The sequence below is a fragment of the Dermacentor andersoni genome, chromosome 11 (genome assembly GCF_023375885.2).
Source record: "Dermacentor andersoni chromosome 11, qqDerAnde1_hic_scaffold, whole genome shotgun sequence".
NCBI classification, from domain to species: domain Eukaryota; kingdom Metazoa; phylum Arthropoda; class Arachnida; order Ixodida; family Ixodidae; genus Dermacentor; species Dermacentor andersoni.
Window position 1 is genome coordinate 68,034,605 of NC_092824.1, and position 25,133 is coordinate 68,059,737.

At 42.8% G+C, this 25,133-nt stretch overlaps 1 protein-coding gene across 24 annotated transcripts in view; it reads right to left on the reverse strand.

Annotated features, from left to right (window-relative positions):
- The window catches only part of LOC126517704 (uncharacterized), a 317,963-nt gene that overhangs the window by 200,702 nt on the left and 92,128 nt on the right, over window positions 1-25,133 (reverse strand). For 23 of the 24 annotated variants that reach the window (XM_072285412.1, XM_072285420.1, XM_072285416.1 and 20 more), the window contains 9 exons: window positions 24,184-24,213; window positions 21,418-21,456; window positions 20,243-20,272; window positions 16,937-16,975; window positions 15,855-15,893; window positions 14,235-14,273; window positions 10,911-10,949; window positions 8,976-9,014; window positions 4,320-4,358 (listed from right to left, as the gene is read on the reverse strand). In XM_072285412.1, the coding sequence (XP_072141513.1) occupies window positions 4,320-4,358; window positions 8,976-9,014; window positions 10,911-10,949; window positions 14,235-14,273; window positions 15,855-15,893; window positions 16,937-16,975; window positions 20,243-20,272; window positions 21,418-21,456; window positions 24,184-24,213 (333 nt within the window). The remainder of the gene's footprint in view (window positions 1-4,319; window positions 4,359-8,975; window positions 9,015-10,910; window positions 10,950-14,234; window positions 14,274-15,854; window positions 15,894-16,936; window positions 16,976-20,242; window positions 20,273-21,417; window positions 21,457-24,183; window positions 24,214-25,133) is intronic. The other variant, XM_072285405.1, reaches the window with a different exon arrangement.

Below are 25,133 nucleotides of genomic sequence, written 5' to 3' on the forward strand. Positions count from 1 at the left end.
GTTAGTAAATGTGATATAGTTGCAATCAGAAAGACCAGAGGTGGTGTTATTAATTCCATAATAGTTTTATGGCTTCAACGGGATAACGTGAAAGTAATGGCTCAATGTGCAAAGATTGTTGAGCCTGTGGCGATGAGAAAGTGCGGCTGTAATTTTCGCAAATGAAACGGTTGGATTTTCGTTGAACGTTACTGAGCGAGCTTATTTCGCATTGTTTGTAGGGGTACCAAACGACAGATGCAAGATAGATACACATAACAGTGCTGTGCGGCTTATAAATAAACAAATGAGACAGTCTGGAATTTCTTCCAAAAATTTTTGTAATGTCTGTGTTCACAGCATTGTCAGAGTTACCCATAACCAAAGGCGCCTTGCCATTTTTCATTCAACAATTCCTAACGGTGAAAGCTGCGAGAGGAATCCAAATGATTTCTTGCCCACGAAGAAAGAAAGTGCCTAACGTTCTAGCTCTTTGTCCACGAGGTATTTTAGCCTAGCAAAGCATGTCTGATACATTTCTACGTGCAAGCGTACATGCCCCGTCTTCGAAGTCAGCGAGCTTCAGTCGGAGGCCACCGAGCTGGCAGAGGGAAGCAAGCGTCAGAGGAGGAGACGGGAGAGGAGGAGCGCGCGCCGGGGAAGGTGCGCAGGAGCGCTAAGCGGAGGGGGAGAGTAAGGAGGCGGGGCGGGGGGAAGCGGTAGAGGAGGGTAGGCGGAGGCGCGCTGGGTTGATCTGCTTGGCAGTTGCTGCGGGCTCTGTGTGCGCCGTGAATGTACCGGGTTCGCCTCGCGATCGAGAGGCCGAGCTCAGAGCGAGAAGGACGGAGCAGCAAAGCAAGCGGCGGCAGGATGAGCGCGATTCTACAGAGGACGAAGTCGTCGGCAAGCGCCAGGCGCGAGCTTGGCAAGATGGGGAAAAGTCAGGAAACTACCGCAGAACGTGCTAGGCGGCTTTCGACAAAGCGGGTTGTCAGGCAAGACGCCATAGCTTAGAAACTCCGAAATAGCACCCGTATGCTTCCTCGTAACCCTTGTTCACGAAGTCAAATGTCATTAAAAATTTTAGATTGCCTCCTTCTTTTGAAACAATATGTTTCTACCAATCTACGTGGTGCAAGGTTTTGCTGAAACTTGGCAGACAATGCATTATATACAGAAATTTCCCTCTTGCTGCATTGTGCGAATATTGAATATTCACGACCATAATTTGTCAAATGGAAAGCTATCGGCCACTTAAGAAGCACAAAGTTTCCAAACAGATTCTCACTGCCCATCGAGCATGGCTAGCCATAAATAGTTACGCAAACATTGCCTGCGAAAAGCAGCCTTGTGTTCGACGCTGGGAAACTCGCGAACGCCGATTTCTAACGGACTAGCAAGAATCACTGCAGTCGAAAGTTGGAGGTGAACCACTGCGTGTGTGCCGCAATTCAGTGAGGCTCTTTACCGCAAACATGACTCACTGGGCATATGCCACTCTTCAATGAACCTCTTTGATGGCAACTTGGGTCACCAGCCCACATATCAACTTGGGTGACGGCAGCTTGGGTCACCGGCCACTCTTCAGTGACTGAACAAAGCGTTTTTTTTTTTGCAATTTCTCTGTTGCTGGGCGCAACAAAGCCGTGTGGTATACAATCATGCAATCTTATATAAATGCAACTTCTGACAAGCACCTTGCACCAACTTCGCAGCAGCGTTACTATAGGGCGCAGCGTGTGTGCGAAAATGTGTGAGATTTGCTTGCACGCGTCATGTATGATGCGTTTCGGCGGTGGCGATATGGTGGGCTGCTACATTGCTTCGATGCTGATTGCCTTAATCCATTGCTTCGCAAGACACGAAAGACCAAGCCCAGAATATTTTATTGTTCTCTATGCTCTATGCGATGCCCAAATACATGCCGAATGAAATAGTAAAACTAGCTCCAAAAAGTAAGCAAGACGTAGAACATTAACAAAATTGTTGAGCCGTTAGTTAAAGGTGACTCTATTGTCAAACGGTGTTTTGTACTTTCTAGAGAGAGCAAATGGAACACCGTTCCTCATTTGTCTAGTAATGGTGAAAATGAACGAAAACACCGTTTGTATTCTGCAAACACAGAAATACATCGAGTGTAGATCATTTGAAAACCGAAACACTTTTATGCCAAAGACAACAGCAGCTCCTCACCTAAATGCCTGACGAAATGGAAGTGAAATATTGCTTTTCTGCGACAGCTAGGCAACCGGTCACAATTTATTAGGACATTTTAGTTAAACAATTTAAGGCAATTTGCATTAGAAAATATTGCTTTATTCCACGTACTAGATTTTGTCATGAAAATGTACATTTTTACATCGTCGTATTTCATGCTTTATCGTCATAATGGTGACGAATACAAACTTTAGCTCTGTGGATGCAATGAAAAACCAGTCTGCTGACTCTACAGAAATTATTGTGTAGTGGAGTAGACCCATTAAGAAAGTTAGCCAAAGAAGGCATTTGCTGCCTGCTGACTGTTTGCACGTTTAGGAATCTATATTTTTATCAGCGGCGTTATCCATATTTCATTGAACATCTAAGTGGCTCAGAAGTAGCGAACTGTTTCTCTGTGCCTCCCTGACCTCTTGATGAGAAGCAGATAAGCATTTTGTACACGTCTAGGTACAGCCAGCATTAATGGAGTTTCTAGAAGCTCAGAAACCCATGTTTGCATGGCAATGTGTGCGTCAGCACCCCAACATGTTTCTTTTTTCGTACAAGGCATCGTATAAAATGTGTCGCTGGCACTCTCTATTTCATGTAAATGCTACGTTCAATAAATAATCTATCTGAAAATATATGAAGAGCATGAAAGACGCTATGTTTTGTGCACAGCCCGAGAAGCGTGCCTCCACCCTTAATTAGCAGCTGAACAATTCTCTTAGTCACATCCCGCAGTGCCTCCAGAACATTCAATAGGGAAAAATACGGCAGCAATCACCTCACGATGAGTGTCGACAGTAATGCTATTAGCATACAGAGAATTCACTCATACCCGCATTGCTTAAAGCACAAGTATTTAAAATTTGTAGTGGTATTTCTGCGACTTCCATAGCTTCGACTATTTGCGACATATATTGTCGCGTGCATCCGCACATTTCTCCATAGCAATCTCTTGCCAAGCCCGTCCGTGAGCATCCCGGCATGACGACATCCGTAGGACGATGACGCAGTGACGGCGACGGAATGACGAATAAAGAATGACGTCCATGGAAAGACAGAGGTGCTATTACGACGAAGCTATGACGACAATGAGGCTACGATTCTGAAATGACGACGGTAGCATGGCGGCAGTGCCACGATTACGGCATCAGAGCAGCGGGATGATCGCGAATATGTATACGACGATGGTAAGACGATAAATGGACGACGAAGCTGGAATGAGTACGACGGTACGATAACGGCAGCATCACGGAGAGGGTGGGACAATAGCTGCATGACAGCCACTATGTCACGACGACAATAACGAGACGACAGAATGAGCACTATTGAATGACCACAACATAACGACGATAAAATGACGAATAAGGAAATGACATGAACTGAAGGAAAGATTACGTATACGACGATGATGGCAGAAAACAATGGGATAAAGTTTCTGGAGTGATGACGGTGGTAAACGACCGTATGACGTGACATAAGGACCATAGATGATGATGACTGCGTGACGACATTGCGAGCGGCACATGATGAAGTTAGAAATGTGACGATGGAATGATGGTGACGGCATTCCCGTGACGTAATGGCACAGAATGCATGACGATTGTAGGGCGGCGATTGCGTGACGACGGCAAGGGAGTCCGTCGGTAAAGCAGGAATGATGACCGTGCAACGGCCACAAAGGCATCACGACCCCGAGCACATGTCCAGTAGTCCAAGCTAATAGACAACTTGAGTCGTGGGAAGTCCCATTGGGACTGGCCATAGTTTGCAGCATAAACATCTCATTATCATACCTTGCTGGTGAAGCAGCGCACTGACACGGGCACACTGAAGACACACAAGAAAAGCCGACACTCGCTGACGAGACTTGCTGAAATTCTTGTGTGTGCTCACTGTGTCCGTGTCAGTGCGCTGCTTCACCAGCAAGGTATGATGATTAATCACCAACTAGCCCAACTTTCCACATTACTGAACATCTCACCCTAGGCAGTTACACATCTCAGGATTTGAAGTCATTATCAAAGGGCTTACTACACTCCCCGCTACATTGACCCACGCCTGCCTTGCGACATCATGACAGTTCCCAATAAAAGTGTGCAACAGAAACCTTAGGAATGCTTTGCAATACTTACCGGGCCCGAGACTGGTCCCCACGGTGTGGTTCTTCCTTTCTGCACGTTAATAAAAAAATTTGTACAAGACAATATCAACTTCCCACGGTGAATCAGCACTGAGCAGGTGCACAAAGGGAGTAAGGTTCATGAAAAACTGCCATTTATCCGATGGTAGTACAAAGCTACTAAGTGAAGCCATAGTGGGCACTTAGAAAGAAGCCTTCGCATTGTAAAAATTTGTCCTATTCCGGGGAGTGAATGCCTGAACAAAGTCTTTGTTGATTGGCCTCTATATAAAATTCCTTAATCAGGCGGCTTGCGGATTGGCAACAGGACTGGAAAAAAATCTTGAAAACTCGAAGCTACTGCAAATTTCTGAGATGAATGAAACGTTACGCTTCATATTTAATTAAGGTTGTAGTTATATCGCCTGGAGACTGTAGTAAGGGACACGCGATAACGTGAAACTATAGGCATTGCATGGTCACAATTCCAATTAGAACAGAAATAGCTGATATTTATTTAAGACAATACAACTAATTCAACTTTTATTATATCGCCTAAATTAACATGATATAAGCGTGACAGAAGTACCGAAATGATTTATCGTGACGAATGAAAGTACAGTGCCATTTGCCTACGTGTGTGGCTTCTTTTTACTGCCGTCTGACAAAGGTAGTTAGATATGTTCGTAAATGGAAATCCCAATTTTAGGATGTACTGACATCAGGCCTTCTAAATTTTATGTACACTGCACTTGGTTTTTAGATGTATGAGTACATGATGAACTGCGGTTCTAACAACAGACGCATTCCTAGCAATTTAGAAGAATTAATGTTTTGCAGCGCGAAAAAGGGGGCACTGTGCAATAAAATAAATGCGTACTGAATTTTGAGAGTGCTGTAAAATTTCGCAAGGTATACTGTCTTTAAATTTATTAATTTATTTTTATGCGTTTTGTATGGTGACCAATCTGTGTGATATAGCGGAAAGAGAGGACTCCTTTTTGTGAAGGTCAAATGTCAAGAATAAAACAAGAAAGGGATCCTAACGAGGGTCCTGTGCCCCGATCCGAGGCATGTTACAGTGTGGACATCACATGTGTGCATTCCTGTCTATACGTAGGAGTAAGGGATTGTCACCCGTGAGCAAGTGTCCTAATGGAGTAAAGTCGGAGTTTCCATGACACGGTGAAGTCCCACAAAGCTGTGTCATGGGACTCCTACTGTTTAATAATACATTTTACGGGTCACATTGAGGTTGGAAGATATACAAAAAATTCGATTTTTTACGTGGCACGCACGACATTCAACTTTGGCTGCCACGTTGAGACGTCAATAAGCCGTTGTAGCAGCTACCAGCATCTCATTATGCCCTTGTTGCGTGAGTAAATACACCGACGTGTACAAAATGTCAATGAAAACAGTTTCTGCATAAATGATACGAGCTAACCTGAAATGAAGTTGGTTGCAGAGACAAATTTTTAACGAAATATGGGTCGATCGACCATACATCAAACAGAATGGCTGCGAATCTTGCAACTTTGATTACATCATTCCGACTCTGGTACCAAAGGGATTCAAGTACTTCGGAGAGCTTCGACTGAAACAGCACTTGGTGCGAAGGAATTCACCAAGTATTACTAGAGTCACACATTAGGTGGTTAATGAGCTCGTGTGCTTGGTTGAACCATCAATAAACTACCAAGCGAAGTTGCAGTGATTCGCAACACAGTTGTATATGACATTCGAATTTGTGAACAGAAATTATGTGATGGTGACGCTTCCATGTCTCGCCCTAACACTTCCACTACAGAATCTCACCCAATTTCCTACTTCTTCAAGCTTGTGAATGAGCATGAAAAAGCGAGGAAAGTGAGAAAGCCGCCAGTTGTGTCATCTTCAGCTATTAATTCCCAATTCTACTGAGACTCTCCCGATGATATCACATCGAATGACAGTTCCCTCGAGGGCAGCACTAATATTAGCACTGATAAATCAATAAAGGCTCGACAATATCACGAGCATCCTACAAAAGCCAAACACTGCGGCGCGTACTCTACTGAGGTGAAAGTCTTCAACTACGGCGAAGCCACGTCACCTTTATCACTGTAGTGCATCCTGAAATTCAAGCTACTCGGAGGTACCAGAAACAAAAATACTACTTGCTACTAAACAAACACTTGCTACTCAAGGTGCAGTTCGTGCACCCAATAGCTCACTCAGCATCGTACACAATCTCAAGCAAGCTTTCAAGGTGCCAGAAATTTGCCGCGAAGGCCTGAAGATGCCCCGAGGCGTTCAAAAGGTTCTTCATCAGCATCCTAGGGTTGGGAACATCGATGAATCGTCAATCGATTAATCGTTCAAACATATCCCGCAAAACGGTTATTCTTCAGCGATGTGCACCTATCATTTAATTGACCTAATGGATTACAACTGTTCGATTATTACTTTCCGAGAGTTTGACGGGAGCGGCGCGAAAGTTTTGGATTCGTACTCTAATGGCGGCGCACGAGCAGTGACTGTGTTGCTGGGGTAGAGCGAATGTCGACTGCTTTTCCGAGACCCGAGTGAGGCTGAGCCGAGCGCGTCACCTCTCTTTCCCCACACGCCCCGCCCAAACCGGGAGGCTCGCAATGCCCTCGCAATTCAGTGCATTCAGTGCAATTCAGCAAACGCAGTTGTGGATCGTCGTGTCGCTCCAAGTCTACTAAACACGCAGCACAGCATGCGCGCCGGTTTCGAGCATGTATTTGAAATAGTGATAGACTTCGTGTCGAATACGGCAAATCTATAACGTCCGAGCACCCATTCTCGCACGCTCTTTGCGTGTACATTCAAAGAAGGTGCCGCTTTGCCCCGAAAATCCCAGCCAATTGACATTCCTTCGCCCTGTAGAAAAGAGCCTGTCGTTGAAAATCCTTAACCAGTGAGGGAGTAAGTGAGTGAATGAGTGAGTGAGGGAGTGAGTGAGTGAGTGAGTGAGTGAGTGAGTGAGTGAGTGAGTGAGTGAGTGAGTGAGTGAGTGAGTGAGTGAGTGAGTGAGTGAGTGAGTGAGTGAGTGAGTGAGTGAGTGAGTGAGTGAGTGAGACAACTCTATTCGGTCCACAATAGACACTCTAAACCAGTAATTATATTTTGCCCTTGCCATACTGCGATTTCTTGCGTACTTCAGTTTGTATTCATTCATTCATTCATTCATTCATACCGCAGATCAAAAGGCTGACTTACTCAGGTGGGGCAAAAGAGGGACAATGTGATGAGAATGCAAAAAACGAAATATAAACAGTGCATCAAAAGGATGCAGCTATTAACCGTGTGACAAAGTATCTTAATGCTTGTCTTGGCTCAGTAACTAGAATAAAAAGAAGAATCACAAGGATGAAAATTGCACATGGGCAAAACGCTGTACCAAACAACAGAGCAAAAAATATAAGTAAAATACAGAAAATGTCACATAAAAACAAGAAAATAGGTACAAAAACTGCTTGAGGTTGTGCTGACCTATGGGACAAATGATTTGACAACTCTTTTGTCAAGTTGCTTGATTGTAATACATGAACAGAGAGGGAATTTCATTCATTTATAGTATTTTGTTTTAGCAAATATTGGTGTAAGGGAAAAGCTTGTCTGGTTCTTCGTGCATTAAGAAGCGTTACATAATGAGAAAGCTGAAGCCCAATTTTCCCATTTTTGATGCTGTGTAAATGCTGGAGACGACTAACTTGGACTAAGTTGGTCTTCACATTTCAATTATGTCACTTTGCTTATTTCTTCTTTATCTCTACTGTATCGAGATTCACTCACTAGTGCCATGTATCTTTTTTAATTCTAGACTAAGTACCATTTTATAACATACATTGTTTATCCTTTCAAAAGCCACTAGTGGCAATTACATTTATTTTTTGAACACGTTACAGATTATCCTAAACCGAACGTTTATACAGTTGTTTTTTATACTACGTCCCACCTCTCAAGCTATAAAATGGGATCTCAGAAAAATATTTAACTGTGTTTCCACCTTTTTAAAGGGGCCCGGCGAAAATGTAGATTAATATATTAGTCAATGAAAAACCCGGCATTGAAAGTGATTAATCGATTGAAGGCTAAAACGATGAATAATTGTTCCTTAACCGAATAAAGGAATTGATTGGCCATCGCTACATCTATAGCGGGCGGTTGCCTCTGGTGAGGGCTGCGCCCTGGACCAAAGCGTGCTTGAATATCTTTCATAAGCCAGCCAATCGGCTTATGAAACTGATGTTTGCGCGCGTTGGATCATCAACATAAATAGGTATATGCGTTGTTGCTTCAGTTCTTAGACGAAGAACGCGCTAACATTACTGACATGTTAGTATACAACAACGGGCTTAGCTGCATCAGTTAGGCTCATATTGTTTGCACAGAGAATCTCCCAGTTTACAGGGAGCTTAAGTCATTTGCAGTATTCTAATATATTGTATGAAACAGCAGAAGCGCGAATTGGGTCCATGTGACTTGGACATGTGTCTTCAAACATGACGTTCTCGCTAAAATGTACACTAAACTACCCAATAACACGTCGTTGAAACATGACGAGACTTCGACGACACAATGACACGTCCCTAACGTGTCGCTGAATTCTACTTTTACTTGAAGTTCAAGCGCGCAATCAAGTCAGTGTGCGACTTACCTTCGTTGAGCGCGTTCTGGCGGGGATTTCTGTTTCCGGCTAAAAAATAAGGACAGTATTTTCAGCAAATTATCTAGTTATTCGTAAGAAAGCCACAAATGTATTGATCTGATTTTATTACACATTGTACATTCACACTATGGGGTACGTTCACAACTGACGCAAAAAGGAAGAATAAAATCGCACTGGTTTACGTTCCGGAAAAAAAAATTCACTTCACCATTACAACATACGTGAAGCCGTTAAGATTTATTATGGGAAATAAAATGACGGCAAGTCAGCGAGTGAACTTGTCGATCCAGATTGGCTTCCCAATATTTCAAATATTTATTTTCTGTAAAGCTAATCAGTGAGTGGGTCAGGATGTTTCTGCTGTAACCCCTGCACCATTTAGGTGCCCTCACATTTTTTTTTTACTTTTCACTTACAACACCATATGTGCCTGGGAGTATGGTTATGTTTCAAACACCTTTTTTTGTATCCCAGTATCAGCTTCAGTTAAAAATGTGATTCGTTGCATAATGAAGTGCCATTTGATTATATCTGTAAGAAATTGGGCGGTTCGTGAAGTTTTAAGGTGATACGCGTTGTCAACTAAGGAAAGAATGGTTCTTTGCATTCGTCCAGCTATCTTCATTGAATAAATTGAAACTATATTTTAAACTTTATTTCTATTATCAAAAACGCGAGCTACCTTAGTTAAAATAAAAGCATACAGCACAAATAAAATCTTTGGTCGGGAGGTTTGATTCACTAACAGAAAACACTAAACCACGTTTGTAAGTTGCACTTTTCCACATATATTTTAACCTATACCTTAGCAATATTGTATCTACTAATACCAAAGGAAAATTTATCATCCAAGCACATGATACGAGAAATTTCTTTTTCTGGTAAAAATTTTGACGAGTTAGCGTCACTGTATATTGAAGCAACGTAATCACTACTCTGTTGCTCGGACTCTAGCTGCGCGCAAATAAATAACGAAAACTAACATAGTATTATTCGCGTCAAAAATTAAATATCCGTCCCAAGCAAGCAATAATGCAAAACTCTATATTATAAAATTTTTTTTACAAATTTAGGTGCCTTGGAGTTATACTCCTGTCTGATATGTACTGGAAGTACCATATAAATGATTCATTGACAACACCCAAATGATGGGTACAGTGTGACTTATCGGATAGATGACTTGAAACAGAAAACTATTTGTGCATATTTCATTGTTCCAATACGTATCTAAATTGTAGTCAAATTGCACGAGGAACAGCAACATTTCCCCATTTCTACAAAATTCGCTTGATTCAACATGATATTTCGTCACATTTATAATGAAGCATGTGGGTCACCAAGTGCCTATCTTCTTAAAATGTCCCAGGTTATAAGCATACATTTCATGTATAGATATCGCATTTGTGTAAAATTTCAGCTACACACGCAAATAAGGGTACATAGTCTTGAAGGAATTATGAGGAATTATGAAGGAATTATGAGGATATTCTTGAAGAAATATGAGGAATTACCCAACAAGACATGATAAGCGTTAGGCTTTACATATTCCTGTTTCAAATTCTAGAAAACAGAGTCTGCGCTTTACGTGACCTTCGCTTTTTAAGAGCTATCACACAACTTCAATGTTGTCGCTTGCAAATATCGCGAGCTACACGGAATATATACGCTACTTTGGCTATTACAGACTATCAATGTTGTTATCAAGCAAAAGGTTATACCTCTCATATTTCTTTTATTTGTTTATGCTACACTTTAATGCTTGTGTAAGCTGATTATGTGATACTTGTGTACGTTATATCATGCTTATACCAAAATGTATAAACGCTGTTTAACTGTATCGTTTATCTGCATTATTTCCATCAGTTTTGTTGTGCACGGTGAAAAATATTCACCACTCTCAGAAAGTAAATAAAAAAAACGTACCGGGCTTTCTGTTGGCCCTTCAGGGCTTCCTCCTTCTGGCTAAATATGAAATCAAAGTGTTAAAAAGAGCATATCATGAACTTTCGTTAGACACGACATCTTTCTAACACATAATTTCGTGCGGCTTTTAAATGAAGCGAGGGTGTAGGTTGTAATTGTTCTCAAGAAATTTTCTGTCTAAATTCACATCATTATTATATTTTCCCATAACCAAAGGCACCTTCCCGTTTGTCAGTCGACAATACCTAAAAGTGAAATGTGTACCGAGAACCTGAATGATTTCTTGCTGACAAAGAGGGAGAGGAAGTGTAGCATTTTAGCTGAGTGTCTACAAGGCATTTTAGCTCAGCAAAGTTTATATGACACAATTTCACGGGCAAGCATACATTCCCCGCCTGCGAAATCGGCGAGATTAATTTGGAGGCCGCCGAACTGGGAGAGAGATGTGAACGCCACAGGAGCAGGACGCCTTGAGGTGGAGAGGAGGAGCGCGCACAGAAGGGAGGAGGAAAGACCCGGAGCGACGCGGAGGAGGAGGGCAGACGGAGGCGCGCTGGGTTTATCTCCTTGACAGTTGCTACGGTCTGTGTGCGCCATGGATGTACCGGGGTCGTTTGGCGATCGAGAGGCCCAGCTGTGAACGAGAAGGATGGAGTAGCAACGCAAGTGGTGACAGACCCAGTACGAGTCGACCAGCCCCGAAGTCTTCGGCAAGCGCAGGGCACGGGCTGAACAAGACCGGCAAAAGGAGCGGTCTAGGCGTTGCCGGGAGACTCCCGAAGAACGTGCTAGGCGGCTTGCGACAGTGCGGGTGTGTCAAGCAAGACGACATAGCTTAGAAACTTCGGAACTACACCCATCCGCTTGAGCGTACGTTGCGTTGACGACGTGAAAGGTCACTATAATTTCTAGAACCTTACCTCCTGTTTTTAAACCAATGTGTTTCAAGCAATCTAGGAAGCGCAAAATTTCGCTGAAGTTTGGTAGCCACTGCACTACTATTACATTGATATGCCGCTACTTCGCTCTTACTGTGTTGTAAGCTTATTCAAGAACAACATGAGTTGTCAAATGAAATAGCGGAAAATATGAGCGGCAAATCTGCCACGTAGAAAGCAAAGATTTTCCAAGCAGCTTGTCACTTCCCATCACGCCTGTCTAGCCAGAAACAGTTGCACCAATATTGACTTATCAATATCGAACAACCTCCTTATGTTCGGAGCTTAGGAACTGACAAATGCCTCTCCCTAACAGGCTTGTACGGATCACTGCTGTCGGAAGTTAGAGATGACCGACTGCGAATGTGCCGCATTTCAGTGAACCTCTTTACTGCCAACTTGAGTCACCGAGTACTTATTGGTATACTAATGATGAAAATGAACGAAAACATCGTTTGTACTCTGCAAACGCAGAAACACATCGCATATAGAGCATTTGGAAACAGAAAAGCCCCTATGCCAAAGGTAACAGTGGCTTCTCAGCTAAAGGCCTGTCGAAAAGGAAATAAAATACTACTGTGCTGCCGCAGCTAGACAACCGACCACAACCTTTTAGGACATTTTAGTTAAGCACTCTAAGGCAACTTGCGTTAGAAAAAATTGCTTTTTTACGTATTATATTTTCTTACAAAGCCTTTCAACATTTTCGTACTCGATGCTTTATCGTCAGTGGCGGTGACCAATACGAAACTTTAGCTCTTTGGAGTCGTCGTTGAAGTACGAGTCTGTTTGCTCTACAGGAGTGACTAGTACGTGTTGATGGAGCCAACAAAGTCACCTGAAGGGCGTCTTTGCTGTCTGCTGACTGCTTTGACATTTTGGATGTATATATTGATCAGCTGCGTTACGGACGTTTGGTTAAACTTTTGGGTGGCTCATCAATAGTGGAATTCGCGCGCATCGCCTCCCTACCGTCTTGGTATGTCGCAGATTAGCAGTTGGTACACAGCGAACATTAATGGAGTTACTAGAAGCTCTCAAACCGTTGTTTTCTTGGCAAGCTTTTGGTTTTTTCCCCAGAAAAATCATTTGATATGTGTTGCGAGAATTCTCCATTTCATGTATACGCAATGTTCGCTTAATGATTTTCGCCCAGAATATCTAAACACCATGAAATACAATATGTTTCGTATATAGCCACGAGGTGCCTGCCTCCACCCATAACCAGCAGCTCAACGATTTTCTTAGTCCGATTATGCAGACCTTCAGGGTGTTTAATATATTATTATACCGCAGCAATCATCTTCCGATTATGTTCACCAGTAATTCAACTAGCATTCAAGCAATGTAGTCACACGCCGCATTGTTTAAAGAACGCTTATTTAAAACGTGTAGTGGTATTTCTGATTCTACACGGTCTCCTGTGCGCCGCCTTTTGTATCAGCCCATTTTGCTATAGCAATCTCTTGTCAAGGTCGCCCATTAGCATCATGGCATGACGACATCTGTACGGCGATGACGCAGTGACGACAATAGAATTGTGAATAAAGAATGACGTTGATGGGACGACAAAGGTGGTACTACGACCAAGGTATGACGACAGCGTCGCTATGACGGCAACTGAACAGTGGCATGATGGCGAATGTATAACGACCATGTGAGGACGACAGACGGATGACGAAGCAGGACGGATGGCATGACCACTACGGTTGCATGACAGCGACTGTGGCTGAATGACCGCCACTATGTCACGACGACGACAGCGCGACAACGGCGGAATGATCACTATTGAAGGACCATAGCATGATGACGATATAACAACAGATAAGGCAATGACATCGACTGAATGACAAATGAAGTATGACGACGATGGCAGACAGCAATGGGATAACGTTTCTGGAGCGATGATGGTGGCAAACGACCGTATGACGTGACAGAAGGAGAATAGTATGGCGATGATGGCGTGATGACATGATGACGACGGAGGTAAAATGATGACGATGGAATTAGGAAGACGTCATCTCGATGACGGATAGGCATTGAATGCATGACGACTGTATCACGGCGATGCCGTGACGACGACGCTAAGACGAGAGTCTGTTGATGAAGCAGGAATAATGACAATGCGACGGCCACAAAGGCATCACGACCCCGTGCACGCGTCCAGTGGTCCAAGCTATCAGACAACTTGGGCCGTGGAAAGTCCCAATCGAGCTAGCCAACGTTTGCAGCATAAGCACTTCACCCTAGGCAGTTACACGTATCCCGATTCTCAAAAGGCTTATTATGCACCCCGCTTCATTCGCCCGCACCCGCTTTGCGACATCACAACAGTTCGAAATAAATGTGGGCAACAGAAACCTTAGAAACGCCTTGCAATACTTACCGAGCCCGTGATTTGTCCAGACGGTGGGGTTCTTCCTTTCTACACGCCAATAAAAAAATGTGAACATGTCAATATCAACTTCTTACGGTGAATCAGCAATGAGGCAGCGCACAAATGGAGTAAGGTTCGTTAAAAACTGCCATTTATACGATGGTAGCACAAAGCTACAAAGAAAGTCTATACGGGGTACTTAGAAAGGAAACCTTGCATTATAAATATGTGTCCTTGTCCGGGGAGTGAATGCATGAGAAAAGTCCTTCTTGGTTCGTCGCTATACTAACTTACCTAATCAGGTGGCTAGTGCAACCGCAACACGGAGTAGAAATCATTAAAAATTCTAAGCTACAGCAAAATGCTGAGATCAATGAAGTTTTTGTCTTGACTTTTGCTAACATTCCAGTTATATTGCCTAAAAACTGGCAGTAGGGAACGCGTGATAACGTGAAAGAAAAATGCATTGCATGGTCATATTCTTATCACAGCAAAAAAAAAAAACACTTATTTGGGGCAATCGAAAATCAACTCTTCTAATATCGCATAACTTACCATAATCATTTTATAAGTATGACAGGAATTTCGAAATAATTGAACAATGTAAGCAAATTACCATTTCTCTACATATCTGAGTTCGTTTTAATGTCTGACAAAGACAGTTAAAAATGTTGATAAATAGCGATCCCAATTTTTGGATGCACTGGTATCAGATCGTCTAAATGTTACGTACGCTGCGCTTGAATTTTATATTTGATAGCCGATGATGAATTGCAGTTCTAACAACAAACAGATTTCTAGCTACTTAAAAGGATGAATGTTTTGCGGTGCACAAAACGGGCAATGTGCATTAAAAAGATGTATATTGAATTTCATTGTGCTGCCAAATTTAGCAAGGTATGCTTACTTCAAATTGTTTGTTTCATTTTTATACGTTTTGTATGGTGACCACTCTGTTAGATAGAGCGGAAGGAGAGGGCGCGTCCTTGTGATGGGCGAAGTTGAAGGATAAAATAAATAAATGTTTGTTACAAATTACGGGTCCTTTGCTTCGATTCGAGGCATTTTACGCCATTTTCACCAAACGGCTGTCGTTTTCAAATGTTTCATAATATTAGCATACACTAGCTATATGAATATCGGCTAGGCGTAAGACCGAAGCTATAGATGCAACGCTTACAATCGCATATGTCACGTTAAATATCAAGACATGGTAAGCCTTAAGTTTCGCATACACCTTGTCGGAATTTAGAAAGGAGCGTCTGCGATTTCCATGACCTTCGCGAGTTAACAACTATCACAGTAACAACTTTCATATTTCAGCTTGCAATTATCGCGAGCCACGTGAAATGTCTACCTTGCCTATTACGTTTTACCAATGTTGCCTCATAAGAAATAGCACACCGCGCTAATTCTTTGCTAGTTTATAATATAATTTAATGCCTGTTGAAACTGACTTTCTGATACTTAGAAGTGCTGTATCACGCTTATTCAAAAACGTATTTAATTAAGCGATATGAGCTCGTCAGGTTGCATAACTGGATGCTTTATCTGCAGTCCTACTATCAGGTTTTCTTGAACATGGCGGAAGATATTCGCTACTCACGGGAATTTCACGAAAAAACCTACCGTGCTTTCTGTTGGCCCTTCAGAGCTTCCCTCTTTTGTCTAAATGTGCAATCAAAATATTTGAAATCACGCATCATGAGTTTGCGTTTTATACCGCATAAACATTTTAACCCATAGCAACTTGGCGCGGCTTTCAGGTGAAGTATGGGCACCGGCGGCAATTCATTTCTATAATTTTTTTTTCTATTCATGTTCGCATTAAAGATATATTCAGCTACAACCAAACACGGCTTCACATTTGTCATCCGACAGTTTCCAAACAATGGAATCTGCAAGGACAACCAGAAGTCCTTACGGCCCAAAAAGAGGGTCAGAAACTGTCTAACATTTTTGTAGATTCTGAATAAGGCATTTTACCTTAACGTAGTTTGTCTGACACTTTTCTGAGAAAGTTATCTCCTCAGAAATCAGCATGTTTGTGCCAAATCGGGGGGCGCACTGTTTCATTGAAACTTTGTGGATAGTGCTTTGCTATGATTATCTAATCGTTTCACTCTGTCTGCACTGCAAGAACGTTGAATGAGACTATCATTTGTCAAAAGAAATGACAAGTCTGAGCTGCCTTGCGCCTAAAAACCACAAATTTCGGAAACAGCGTCTCACTTCTCTTCACTCACTTTTTAGGCCAGAAATGATTTTACAGAGACTGTCTGCGAAAACAGCTTAATAATAGAAGCTCTACAAAAGGCAGATTCGTGCTTCTAATCAAATTATACGAATCGTTGTAGTCGAAAGTGAGAGATGAATTTGATTTGATGTCTCTAAACAATATATACTCAATGCAAAAAAACAGCAAGTAATTAGAAAGTAGGAGAGTAGGATTTTCTACAGAATCGTTGTTTTATGATACAGTGAGATAAAGGAGATAACGTCAACCGTTTACCTAACATCAAGTACGTTTGCCACTTGAGTGAGTATCTAATTTCTGCATCGTGATACTGCACAATACATTCGAGTCCTAGTTCACTAAAATTATTACGCTTGGGAATTTTTTTACAGGTACCAGCAGTGTTTGCCACCTTCATCTCGATTTGTTTTTGTCGTAAATTATTTGGAACAAAACGCTATGATGGCCAACTTACCGTTATTGAGCCTGGGTGCTCGGGCGTTTGTCCTCCTGGCTACAAATACCAAATAGTATCATGAGTAGTTTTCGCTCACAAACTTTCCACCGTACTTTTTTCAGCACTTTAACAAACCCGATACTCCTGGCAATCTGTTTTGAAGTTGTCTGGCAATAGTACACATTTTTTACATTTCTGAGTAATGTGGAAGTTTTTATCTGCTGCAATTTTCTTTCTACAGCGAAGCTGCTAGCCTCTAATTGGTAGGGATTTTTCGTGTCTATCAGGGAAAAAAATTAGACCGAAAGAAGTGCACATCTCCTTTGGAATCGGGTATACAACACACAGCTCAGTATTGATTTCAATAGATAAAAGCACAAAACAAGGGTGAAAATCGCATAGTGGATGATAAGGCGCCTGTGAACAATGCGAGGCGAGTTCCTTCGCCCCACGTGTGTTTCCCCGTAAAGATTACGGTTGCATAAGCGGCTCCCGTGGGAAAGGGGCAACAGCAGCATACGAATCAGTGAGTGGTGTCACGATACTTCATATATAGAAGGGAGGCCCGCCTAGCAACTCATTCAGGTCATTGCAAGACCGCTATGGGTCGACCACGCAAAACTAAGACTCCTGAAGAGCAGCTTGAATACGATCATCGTCGAAGGGCGCAAAATCGTAATGCTCAACAATTGTGTCGTGCTAAGACTAGGCACAAGAATAAAATATTTCTTATCTCTATCGCCGACATTTGAGTGGTTTTCTAACAGCTTGGCTGGCCATCCACATTCTCGGGGTCGGAATGGCGAATCAATTTTTTCTTCGTTGTGCACGCATAAACCTTTTCGCTCCTTGAGGAGTCACAAGGACAACAAAATACTGAGTTGCATCTCTTGTGTGGCCAAATGCCAGCAAAGGTAATTGCAACCGAGTGTCTTTATTCTTTCAGTCAGAATATGTATACTCTACCGCTATCGCGAAGCACAAAAATAGCAACAGAAATGTAGCATGCGTAGGGTCAATAAATTGTAATCATTGAGACAGGAAGGCTATCTCCTTCGGAAAGAGTGAAATGAAGAGGAGGCTTACGCATTCGTAGCCGCTGTTATGGACGTGTAAGGCTTCGGAAAAAGGCATGTGAGTTCATCGTGGTATTTTTGACAAGGTCACATCTTGAAAAATGATTTACAGCCGCATTCATTTCAATGCAATGACAATTTACTATCTCTAGCTTGTTTTTTATCATTGTTTGAGTGTCCGCGCACGCGGTCATTGATGCACCACCCAATTTGACCAATACCACTTCTTGGGCATGTCCAAAGTTGTTTGCATGCACGAACCCAGTTACTTATGCATATTCTCCTGAGATGCCCAACACATTATATTGTGTATTGTGTACAATCATTCTGAAAGCGAAATACGAAACTGAGGATGCCTGCAGAAATGCATGCTTTCATATCTTTGCCCATAGATTTAGAGAAAACTGACGCTCATTTCAACATCGCCCATTTTCTCATCGCAGACAGGAAAGCGACCATGAAGTGTTCTTTCATTGCCGTGAAATCCATAAAAAACTTGATGCAGTGCAAATATGGCAACCTAACACACAACGTTTGTCTGTTTATGGCAACGAATGCAATTTTCCCGATATCAAACAGGAGACGATGGTTGCTTTGCCCACGTGCATCAAGATCTTGATTCTGTCACTTAAAAAAAACAGGTTTTTAACGTTTGTAACATACCAATCAGTAATAGGGAAGAAATTTCAAAGCAACTATTTCAATTAGCTGCCTTCGGACCTCAGGAGCATTTTAGCATCTCAGGGCGTTTTGAAAAAGAGGTGCCACCTTTCCAACTCTGATTTATGCAGCATATAGAGGCGCATGGTTGCTTCCGCAGCAAAGCAATGCGTATTCATTTTTTTTCCGGTTTTTGCAGTTAGGCGCAAGTGACCGAGTGCTTTATTCTCCATTGTTTTACGGCTTCGCGCAGAACTAAGGCGATGCCTGCCCTCGTGTCGCTGCAACATTGTTGAATTACAAAATTACTGGCACGCCACTAAAAAAAATCCACCAAGACTAACGTGCTCCTTCCATAAAACCATGATAACTTATCGAACTGCCACTGATGTATCGTTCGTCCCTATGTCAATTGAAGTGGCTACACCTGTTTGGGACTCACTCTTTTGCAAATGGAAAAGTGAATGTATTTTATGTGACAAGCTGGATAGTTTTTTTATCTCGTTGCTCACTTTCTTCTTTTACTTTTTCTAGGCACCGTCACTGTAAACACCGAGTGACTCTTCTCATCAAGGGGAATAGTAAATGTATAAAGTGATCTTACTTCTTCGGCCATTTGGCTTTTTATGGCAACGGAAGTGGATAATATCGTTGGCATCAGCGTACATCTTATATTCGCAATAGCAAATTCTCACACACAACACTGTAAGAAGGCGAAGTGGTTTTAATGGACATTGATGTTTATGACTCCATTTATGATACAAGACATATCGGGGAAATCTGAATGCGAGAGCTTGATAATTAGTGGTTTTGACCGAAAAACAGACCCCGCCAACGAGATTCTAAAAAAATGTCACCATTATGTGCCCTGCTACAAACTACGATGTAATAATTTTCGAATGTTTCTTGAGTAATTCTGCAACACGGTTAGTTTTAATGGACCACCTTTTGATGATGCGGCATTTCTTTAGCCATTGCACGTCCGCCTGCTACTAGAAATAATTATATCTTAAAGCTGTCCTCATCCGCCAACGTTTACGAAGATAATTAAGTTTCTAAAATATAAACGTTACTCATGAACAATTTCGTTTAGTACGTTTTAACAATGTGTGCAAACAGACATATTACCTTGTGACTGGGAAGTAAGAAAGGTGCGTACTGCACAAAAGTGGTTACAAATAAATTCTAAATACCTCAAATTTCGCTCAGAAGCATTCCCTGCAAATTACCGGAAGACATTTTATCCTCACAAATTTTTTGCCCCTGTAGACTTTGAGCATTTCTTCTATACGATCCATACGTGGGGAATCCGGTGCAATAGCTGATAGAACACTCAACGTGAATGCTTCGTGCATTCCCTGTTTAGAATTTCTGACCGTCCACAGATGGTGGACAACATATTCCTCGACCTTTCACCGGCATTTTATAAAATCATCAGGACTTCTTACAGCTAAAACTATTAAATTAAATGTATATGACTAAATTAATACCTAAAACGTCAAGCAATTTAAGTTCTTAACTCACAGTTTGAGAGGTTTGTTTGACTTGATTCAAATTTGCATGCAATGTAATGCGGAATATTACTCACCAATGTGCCTTCAGGGGTTCCAGTTCCAGGCTACGAAGTAAGAATCAAGGCATGCCTTCTTACGCAAAATAATGGCATTCTGTTGCTCACACGATGGTGCACTCTGTTAAAACACTTTAGTAATTTCAAGCAGAAATTTGGGTCAGAAACAACCAAGCTTGTCTTTCAGCATGACGTCTCACTTTGCACGGTCCGTTAATGATAAAACGCGGATCATGGTACAAGGAATAATACCCCAAGATTTCCGCCGAATGTACGAAGACGAGTCTGGGGAATGCACCTCTTCTGGGTGAGCTGGACAAATTCGTGTACTCTACACATGCAATGACTTTACTGCATCAACCTGCCTATATTACCGCCCACAATGCCCTCAACTTTCCCGACAAGCTGGCAGTTTAACCGTAGAAACGAACGACCAGGACGACAAAAACAACCTGAAGCGCTCTAGGCAAAGTTGCGAGCGATAGAATGGAAAATTATGGGTTTGATCTTAAGGAAGGTCGGCAGTATAGTATAGGAAACAAGTAAGTGGCCCACATATAAGTTGACTATATGTGAAAGAAAGAACCATTCGCTAAAACATTTTGTATTGTCTGCCACTGTTTGCATGCGGGGTGACAAGTTTTATGTTTTACAGAATTTTAAGCATCGCCTCTTGCGGATAACATATTTCTAGTCCTTGAGCTGGAGTTTTCAAAGAGGTGGACGTTAGTTAAACGAGAAATGGAAACACATATTTACCTAAGTAAAATATATTCACTAATTAATCTCCTAATGAATTACCTTACGGCGCATGTGGCAATGTACGAATTGAAGCCAGTGAGTTTGAAAGGCGTATCGCCGGAATGAAGTTCCAGAACGACACCAGTGAACTTATAATAACTTATACTACTAGCACAATGCGTATCGTGCATTTACATAAGATAACTGTAAAATATTCCCTCTGGGATGACTGCTAGTTTATACAAGTTCACATGCAGTACATGCGTTCCTTATGAAGATATTCCCGATGCCATGATTAAGGCCAAATTTCCTCTGTATACAGAACAGAAAGGCTTCTTTCTGTCATGCCTAATCATGATCCAATTTTCAATTATTATGGTGACATCTCCGTCCGGCCAAAGCTTAAGCACATGAATTTTACACAATGACAAAGACATAATTTCGCTACTTACACCTTCAGATGGTGGAGCCAGGGATGTTGGTGCTGAAGGCTATACGATACAGTGGAAGAATAAAAAATTCTTTTTCATGCGCGATAAACATTTACGGCAATTCACAAGCACTTTCAACTGTTCGCATGCGTATGTGATTTATCAGAGGACAATACCACCTTACCCAGACAGTTATTGAACTACTCAATGTGTACAAATTTGTAACGTGACACACACGCAGTGATACGTCAATGGTATATTCAACAAGCTAGGCCACTTACCGGAAATCTCCAAAACACAAATTCGATACTATCAAGGCCGGCCTATTCCTTTATTCACGGAGGAAAAGCTAATTAGTAAGCAAACTTTCAATGCAACACCGTCTAGTCATCTCAAGCCACCAAATGGGACCGATCCCCGGTGAATGTAAAAAACATTAAAGCTTCAAGCTATATACAGATACAACGACTCTCACGATGAGTCGATCATATCAGGATCTGTTTAATCATGTGGAGCATTCTTGTCATGGTTTCAGAATTCAGTAATTTATCTAAACTTCCTTTTCTCCGTTTTGCCGTGTTTTCTGTGTTAATATAACGACCGATTCCTGAAGTAGTCGTACCCATATGTTGGTCTTTGTGATAAAGATGTTCCGCTTGTCTAAGTTTTTTCTTGTGTGGCACGTTCTGGCGGCGAAGGAGACAAAAAGAGAACAAAAGACTAAATCGCCTCAAATTTCGTGCCATCAATTGGTTTCACAGAGCTGGAAGCTGATCGCATGCGATCAACTAGGGTGACGCAAAACCCATTGTCAGCAAAACTCCATCTTGAATCGACCACTGGAAACACGCTAAACAAGACGCAGGGTAATCTAGAAAACGCGCATACCTAAGCCAGGAACCCACGTTGAATCACATATAAGCAATTGTTGAGGGGGTATAAACCTCAACAATTGTTGGTACAATGAGATGGTATAAACCACCTCATTGCCAACTAGGTATCTACACATTGTTCTAGAAGTTATATGAAGGGAAAATAAATTCTGGGCTGTTACGTACCAAAACTACGAACTGATTATGAGGCGTGCCGTTTTGGGTGACTGCAGATTAAATCGACCATCTGGGGTTCTTTAACGCGTGCTGTTGCGATCGGTCAGGAGCGGAAGTGACCTTCCAGCCTCTGCTGCCCTAGTGCGACGAATCGCTTCGTGAAGCTCACAATACGTCCCATAGGCCCCACCAGCCGCAACACCTTGGCAAGAGACGTTGCGAAGAACACGTGACTGATTGCATGTCACTCCGCCACCGACCACGGCGCTGGGAGCAAGAAACTCCTGGTGAAGGACATGCTACGCCGCTTCCACTCGGCCAGTGCTACGCGCCAAGAGCGTCCTACAGACAAACCTGATAAAATGCTGGATCCATCGCAGAAACCAAGACGCGCCAGTTCGAGTCAAGCGTGACCGTCCCTTTTCTGCGAGACACTCCTCCTTTCTTGGTGTTCAGGCAACAAAGGTGCCGGAATGATTATGCTCGCCCTCGGCGACTTCGGACGCTCCGACTCGGGCGAAGGTCTGACGACTGATTTCCCTGGCCTAGGGATCTAGGGACGACAGAGTGGTTTCAAGCGGATCTTCCTGGCTCCTCAGAGTATGCTTCAATGCCGTCATGCTAGACTGTTGAGACGTGACGTTCTCTACTCCTCCTGTAGGCACTGTAAAAGAACCCAGTACTCTTGCTTCTCGATGAGAGCCTGTTCCTGCCTTCGACAACGACGGCATGAGCAAGGCCAGCCCCCACCCCTTTTGACATGCCTGACCCCAACTCTTACAGCAGCAGCGCACGATACACGGGCGTTTTTAGTGCGAAAGCACTGCTAGCCTACCAGCCCGGATTTCGACTAGGTCAGTCTGAAGGCTCGTCTTTTGTGCCCGCAAAACGGCCGGCTCCGCCCACATTCTTCTCGGGCGACGCCCACATTGCCGACGGGCGTTACGTCATAGGAGTCTAACGCGTTCAGTATGAAGCGTGCACGCGGGCCGCACACTTTAGTCGCTCCTCCCTTAAGCCTCGTTGTGCGAGCAACCACGTCGGCGTGCAAATGAATTGGGATTGTGGTCACGGAGATCGCTCAAGGAAAGATTATTCGTGTCAAGTGGCGCAAATAACAGCGAGCCCGGCTACAGAGGCAGCGGGAGTCTGCCGACCTAACTTGGTCAAAGAAAATGGCTAATTTCTTCAAAAAATAAATGTGCTTTCCCCCGATATTCCGCTACTCGCGCAGCCGAACCGTCTCTGATTTTGCATCAAGCCCGCATTAAAACATGACCAGCGCGGCCGTGATCTGACCCCTCGAACTCGTGCTTAGCAGCACTTCGCCAAACGCACTAAGCAACTACGACGGTTAATGTTCACATCAATGTTAGTGTTAAGGTGAAATGTAAGTGCAATGGCTTCCAGTCCTTCGGGCAAGTTGGTGTTGTTCTGCAAGACCAGCAAGGGTAGTGGCATATGGCATTGCTTCTCAAGCGCACCATCTCGAACAGCAAATCCACTTGATCATTTAATTCTCAATGCCCTGTTTAAATGTACAAATAGGTGAAAAAAAATAAAACGAAATGTCGCAAAACATTGATATTCTGCAACATTTCCGCAAACGTGGAGACGAACATATTACAGGGCTGAATTTTGAGAGCTAATTGCAATACACAAGGTCTTATATTTCTATTGGCAGCTGAATTTCACCTATTTCACATGACCATGCAATATGATACACTAGGGTACTCACCAATGAATGTTCAGTGCCTCTCGTTCCAGGCTGCAGAGTGATAAGCAAGAAATTGTAATTTTGAGCATGGCGACGTTTCTTCAGTATTGTTTTGACGTACTTTTTATGAGAGTACATTTCATTAATACTACACTTTTGGTAGGAAAGCCGCAGTTTTTTTATAAGTTCAGTTGAGTAAGATATCCAGCGCACGATTTGATTGAAACCCTACAGAGAAATAGTGAAGTCAGTAAAGCCTATAGGCCAATAAGTATGATTTTTTCTTCCCTCTCTGAAATGGGTGAACGGGCAAAGTGGGCGTCTTCCTATACTTCAAAAACTCGAAATCCTCTTTATAACGAAGTGGTCTGCACACTTACTTGGCTTTCTTAAAGGCGGTAGCTTGCGGAAAGTGTCACATTATAAAAGAGTCATAGCAACGCGGCAAGTATGCTGCAACTGCGCTGAAGCTCGTAAAGCTTATAATCAAACAAAGTGGCCAGCAAAAGTGGCAAAATGTCAGTGACTAAATTTCCCTGGCACCCGTGAAAATCCGCGCCTCAATAGAGTTCTACAATAGAGTTCTACTAGAGCCTCAATAGAGTTCTACTACAAACGAATACCTATCCGAATCCGTCACTCTTACATAAAATATATCCGGATACTTACACCAACGCTACCTGCCACGATTGTGGAGATATAGCCACATTAGACCATATGCTCTGGCTGTGTGCCCGGTCACGCTCTATCATCGCTAACAGCTCGGCCAGATGGGAGGCGGTTCTCCGCAGCCCTCTTCTGGCTGACCAACTCTGGGCTGTCCAGCAGGCCCACGATGCGGCCGAAAGGCTCGGCCTTCCGGTTCCCACGTGGGAGCGGCCCGCTTCGTGAAGACTCACGATCTGCAGGACTTCTTTAAAGTTTCACCATACCATACCACACCCGTGAAAAACGGGCTTGTCTTTCGCCTG